A 6000-nucleotide genomic window follows, 5' to 3' on the forward strand; every position below is an offset into this window, starting at 1 on the left:
CACCATGATATTTAGATCCTGGACGTTGGGCGATACAATGTGATCGGATAACTCACAGGAGGGCTTTTTTCTTTATAAGCTTCTGCCCTCCTGCTTTAACTAACTGTTTTCTTGTAGCTGCTTGTAGAAATTGTATATATTAATATTGAATTAGCTGAATTAAAAAACAATTGTATAGTCCTGTCGTAGCTATACAGAGGAATGTATCCTATGTAAATCCCATAATATCAGCATAATGAAAGTCTTGGTTTCTACGTTTACTCCCGTGATCCTGCTTCAGATTATGCAGAGACCCGGAGAGAATGAGATTTACCTGCGTTGCTCAGACAGAAGCAGGTCAGCTGCTCAGATCTCAATATATTTCAGAGCTCACAGGCCAGGAGATGTTCGATCACCTTTCCCCTACACATGCGCCTGTACCTGGTTGTGTCTTTTTTCAGGTAACAAACTGTAACCTGCGTTTCATTGCATTTCCCTGAGAGCTGATTGGATTTGCGATGGTCGAGCCTTTTCACCACCGCTCGTGTCTGACGGAGCGGCAATCTCTTTAACACCAAGCGATAGATATGATAATGTACACCGGCGTTATTGCCGAGTGACAGAAGGGCAGCAGGACACACACACACCATATGTTTTCGTCGTCGTCTTTTCACAGTCGCTCTCTGTTCCTTCAGCGCCCTCCTTGTCTTCAGGGGACCCCTGTGCTCGCTGAACGCCTCGGGGCACAGACTCTGTCTTTTAATCTTTAAATACTTTACTGACACATTTCTATTGTAGCTCCTATTCTTTTAGAGGTTGGTACTGTGCGCCGAAGGGTTGAAATGCATCATCCTTTTTATTTTTACGACACCTATTGTTGCACTTTTGCTTTCTTGATATCTTCAAATACCTAAAATAATCAAAGGCAGAAAAGGGAAAGTGTAGATCAGGGATGAACAATGTTTTATTTAAACCGCATTGAGGAGATAAGTGCACCACACCGTGAAAATCAAACACCCTGTTCAATGAAAAATGAACAACATGTGACAGGGCGCTCGAGAGCGATTCTCTGACAGTTCTAGGCAATCGGCTAATATTTTCTGCTCCATTTCGCAGTCTGTCATATAAAATGCCACGGCTGTCCCCAACATCAGCACGAAGAATGCATGTCAACAATTCATTTGCACCTTTTTTCAAATGACAGCAAGAGTGAGTTCAGCTGTTCTTTTTTTTATACACGGTCCATTAAATCAATATCTTGAAGAAGGAGAAGTCCTCAACGTGGACCGGCTTAGCAGCTACTTAATTTCAGAGCAGTAATTTAGGGTTCATTTGGAGAGGGACCTGGTGCCCCTGCTGCCCTGAAGGAGTCGGATTGGCCTAATTAACTCATATGAGTACAGTGGGGCTGATTGGGCAGTAAGTAACATAATCACATCTGATTGGTCAATAACTTGCAGGTTGCCAGGGCAGATGGAGAGGAGCCTTAGGTGACCCGTCCTTCCTGGATAAAACCTAGAGCATAATGCATCGGACTGAAGAGGGATCACATGTTTACATTGTTCTTTAAAAGGGCCTGGTATCATATCTTTATTGAATTCAGTAAAGCAGAGCCTAAATGCCAAGTTGATTAATAAATAAGGCAATTGACAACAATATAATGATATCAGGAATCGAACACAATATCTAGTCGTGTTTCACAATATCGACACATATTATCAAGCCCTATATCCACCTCACACACACACACACACACACACACACACACACACACACACACACACACACACACACACACACACACACACACACACACACACACACACACACACACACACACACACACACACACACACACACACACACACACACACACACACACACACAAACTATGTATACATCACTTCAGGGGACATTACATTGACTTACATGCATTTCCTGGAGACTTATCCTAACCTTAACCATAACCAACACATGCCTAACCCTAACCCTTAACCTTAAACTTACCCTAACCAAGTCTTCACCCTAAAATTAATGATCCCCCTTATGGGGACCTCCAATTTGTCCCCATAAGGGAAGCCAGTCCCCACACGTGACTATGTAAACAGATTTAGGTCCCCACAAGTATAGTAATGCTAGACCACACACACACACACACACACACACACACACACACACACACACACACACACACACACACACACACACACACACACACACACACACACACACACACACACACACACGCCATGAACATGATTTGTGTTTGCACCACACTATGAAGTGTCTAACTGCTGTCGCTCTCTGTCCTGCAGTGTATTCTGGGATCTGTACTGCGCCGCCCCGGACCGGAGGGAGACATGTGAACATTCCAGCGAGGCCAAGGCTTTCCATGACTATGTGAGTGAACCAATCCTCCAGTTGTGTACGAGCGGCACACATTATGCACACATCCAACACTCAGACACACACACACACACTCACACGTGCTGGTGAGGACATATGAGTGCACGCAGAGTGTGTATCAGAGAGACTGTGATAATGCTGCTGGTTCTTGTTTTGACATGTCTGGTCTGCCTGCTGCAGCCTCTGTTCTGGATGGGACGGACTCTGAGCCAGACGTCTGAAGCATGCTTTTTAAAAATGCAGCACCTATGAACACCACGTCTATGTTTGATGGGAAAACCCTTCTATCTTTGAAAGTCTAATGGAGACTTCCCTGCCTCTCTTTCACCTGATCAGCCGGGGTTAGGTAACTGTTTTCTAACGCTGTAGCTCAGCTGCTGGCTGCACTTCCTCAATCGCAACCCTTGACCCCTGAGGTCTTAGCGAAACCGTCGGCCAGAGGTGAAAGGTCACGTCTCTGCCTGGATATTTATTAGTCCACTGAAGGCTTCGGCAAAAGGTCAAAGCACATAAAGCAGCTGGGCGATCACACACGCACATTACCACACACATTGGCAAACAACACATATACACATCGGACACATTTAGAGCTGCAGAGGCTTTGCTAATTGTGGCTGCAGGGGCTCGGTGCGCGATGAAAGGTCGGGGTCCGCGGCCCTCTTGACCCTCTCATCCTGTGAGGAGTCCGAGCAGTCGATCAGGAACACATCGGACACACGCACACAAAAGAGCCAGTTAGTGAATCGAGATCCAATTGAATGTGTTTGAGGATGTGCTTCCCTGGCTCGTCCGCACTTTATTCTGCCCGAGACGTGTTTGAATAAGGATTACACGGGTGTCACTGTGGTGACTGGACGCACTGCTTCAGCCACTAGATTATCGTTCCACCTGGGCAGCGGTGAAACCTGAAATGGATTAGCGGTTCCATTCTCACCGAACGCGTCTCATTCAGGCTGTTTTAGCCCACAGCCAGTCACCCATTCAGCCGAACTCTCTTATGAGGTCTGACAGCAAAGGTGTGAGCACTTGTCAGCCGAACAGATTACATTTGTTGTGCATGTACTACGAATGTGTGTGCCGGCACGACTTCATCTGCGTGTCTCCGCTCGTGTCTGTGTGTGTGCGTGCGTTGGACCACCATAAGATTAATTACATGGTTAATTAAACCTAGTAGTTAATTAAATCTGACAACTGTGTCTAATTAATCTAAATGCAATATAATTTCCCACACCTTTCTCCAGAGGTAGGCCAGCTGGATACCTGCATGTCAGCTCTTTAATGGCTCCGGTGTGACAGGCCTGGTCAATATATGGCTCGACATCAAGCTTCAGATTCTGCCACCGTAAAAAAAGACATAAAAGTGTTTCAGTCTTTCGGCCCCATAAATCACTGAGGCTGTTGTGTATTTGAACATGGAGGAGATAAACAAATGATAACTCGTGTTCAAGTTGATATATTGGAGCGAATGATGACTGTGAGCTCCTTTTTTAACGGACAAACGTTGTTGGGCGTCAAGGATTCAGACCGTGTTGTTGTTTGACCTTTGACCTGGCTCAAGTTCAGGGGGTCAGAGTTGGTGAGCTGTCTGTCTGAGAGAGCTGATCTCTTTGATACAAACAGAAAAGAAAGGATGGTGATTCAGGTTGATGCGACCTCCATGTCGTGCAGGAAAATCAAAGTGACAGATTTGACAAGATGCTTTCTTTGAAACTTTTTTATGACTTCTAACTGTTTTAAATTCCTTTTTATTTTCTAGTTTTTGTTTCGCTGTAAATTCAATGTATTCTGTATATTGGAGTATTAAATAATCAGTTGTCAGCCTTTAAGTCATTAAGACACAGTTATATTATCTAAATTATCTTGTGCTTCTTTTTATATATTACTTTACCACAAGTCAGATATTTACTGTATTTGGAAAATGTGGAATCTTTAGTATAATTTTAAATAAAGTGATATATCTCTGAGTGTTTGGCTGCACAGCACGAGTTGGGACTGATCGACCCAGGGAGCTGCTTTTATTGATACTATTTTATAATTTAGCAACATTATTGCACTTTCCCCACTTTTTTATGATTTATTGCTGATTGTAAATACTGGAAATCTTTAATATCCGCCCCCAAAAGGACAGTAAAGTGTGTGCTCAGAGGGTGTGGCTCTGTGAGCACGAACATGTAAGAGTAGGTGTGTTTCAGAGCACACACATGCTTTAGTGACTGTTACCCAGAGTCTGAGTGTGTTAGTGTGACACAGAGAGAGAGAGAGAGAGAGAGAGAGAGAGAGAGAGAGAGAGGGTGTCAGGGTCGCAGCGTGTGAATCCCCGGGGTGAGGAGGGGTCTGTCTGTCTCTGATTAACTCTGGCTCCTCGGTCCCCGCAGACCGACGGCCTGATCAAGTCTGTATCTCGGCCCCTTGCTGATAACTGCTCCCTCATTCCCCCCCGGTCCCCGCGGATCAGAGTGAAAAACAACACGGCTCCCAGGAGTCGCTCACGCTCCGCTCTGCGTGTCGTTCAGCGGGAGAAGTGAAAGAGGAATGTGTGGCGAGATAAAGCAGGGTTTGATTGTATTTATTTCTTTATAATTTATAGTCTTCTTGGCTAGTTACGCTGTCAGTTTGTTGTGGATAACAATGAGAAAACTGATTTTTTTTTAGAAATACATTTTCCTATTTGTTTCCTGGAACTAATGCGGTTGCTAGGCAACATTGAGCCAGTGTCACAGTGTTAGTTACAGATTTGGTTTGGCTCGGATCAGTTTGGCTCAATTTGGCCCTGGTTTTTTTAATCAGCTCTTTCCTACTGCCCCCCCCCCCCCCCCCCTGCTGTGAGCGACGATGTAGACTTTGTTGACTCTCCAGTTTGGAAAAGATAATGGAATATAATGTGTTAATCCTCAAATCTGGGGACTGGTTGACAGCTAATCCAGGGGAATGTGGTGGGATTGGAGCCCTGGCCGCACTCCCAGAAACTGAAGGCCTGTGAATGGCTGCAGCGCTGCATGGCTTCACCCCTGGATGGCAAATTGACTATCATTGCCACTCGAAACTCACACATAAATACCCACACATGCAGCCACGCTTGTGTGCATATCACACACCCACACAAAAGACACTCAAAGTAAGCGAGATGATACCGAGCCTGAAGTCTTGTACCTCTGTAAAGTCATTTGAGTGTTCTCTCTTGTTGTCTTAATTGTCAGCGTTGTGTTTCTGTCCTTCCTCTTCACATTGCCGTTTAATCATGTTTATTTCCTTAAAGAGATCCACATCTTATATTCTTCTTTTCTGCTGGAATTTGGACGTTCCTCAAAAGAGCACTTTGTTGAGGAAACGTGTTTGATTATAAGAACATGGCACGTCTTTGGTAACTCAATATGAATGATTAAAGGACGGGAGCTTTGTGAGGAAGAAAGCATACATATTGACGAGCGAGGAGGCACACACGCACACACACACACACACACACACACACACACACACACACACACACACACACACACACACACACACACACACACACACACACACACACATTATTGCTCACATTAAAGCAGCCAGAAGAATGAATCTCTGTTTTCTCCGTCTCTGCACGCAGACGCACTTGCAATCACAGACAAA

General features: G+C 44.9%; 1 protein-coding gene across 2 annotated transcripts in view; it reads left to right on the forward strand.

Annotated features, from left to right (window-relative positions):
- ssbp4 (single stranded DNA binding protein 4) overlaps nucleotides 1–6000 on the forward strand; it is a 104748-nt gene that overhangs the window by 21736 nt on the left and 77012 nt on the right. For both annotated transcript variants that reach the window (XM_034081517.2, XM_034081518.2), the window contains exon 4: nucleotides 2295–2379. In XM_034081517.2, the coding sequence (XP_033937408.1) occupies nucleotides 2295–2379 (85 nt within the window). The remainder of the gene's footprint in view (nucleotides 1–2294; nucleotides 2380–6000) is intronic.

This window comes from Pseudochaenichthys georgianus, chromosome 4, assembly GCF_902827115.2.
Source record: "Pseudochaenichthys georgianus chromosome 4, fPseGeo1.2, whole genome shotgun sequence".
NCBI lineage: Eukaryota > Metazoa > Chordata > Actinopteri > Perciformes > Channichthyidae > Pseudochaenichthys > Pseudochaenichthys georgianus.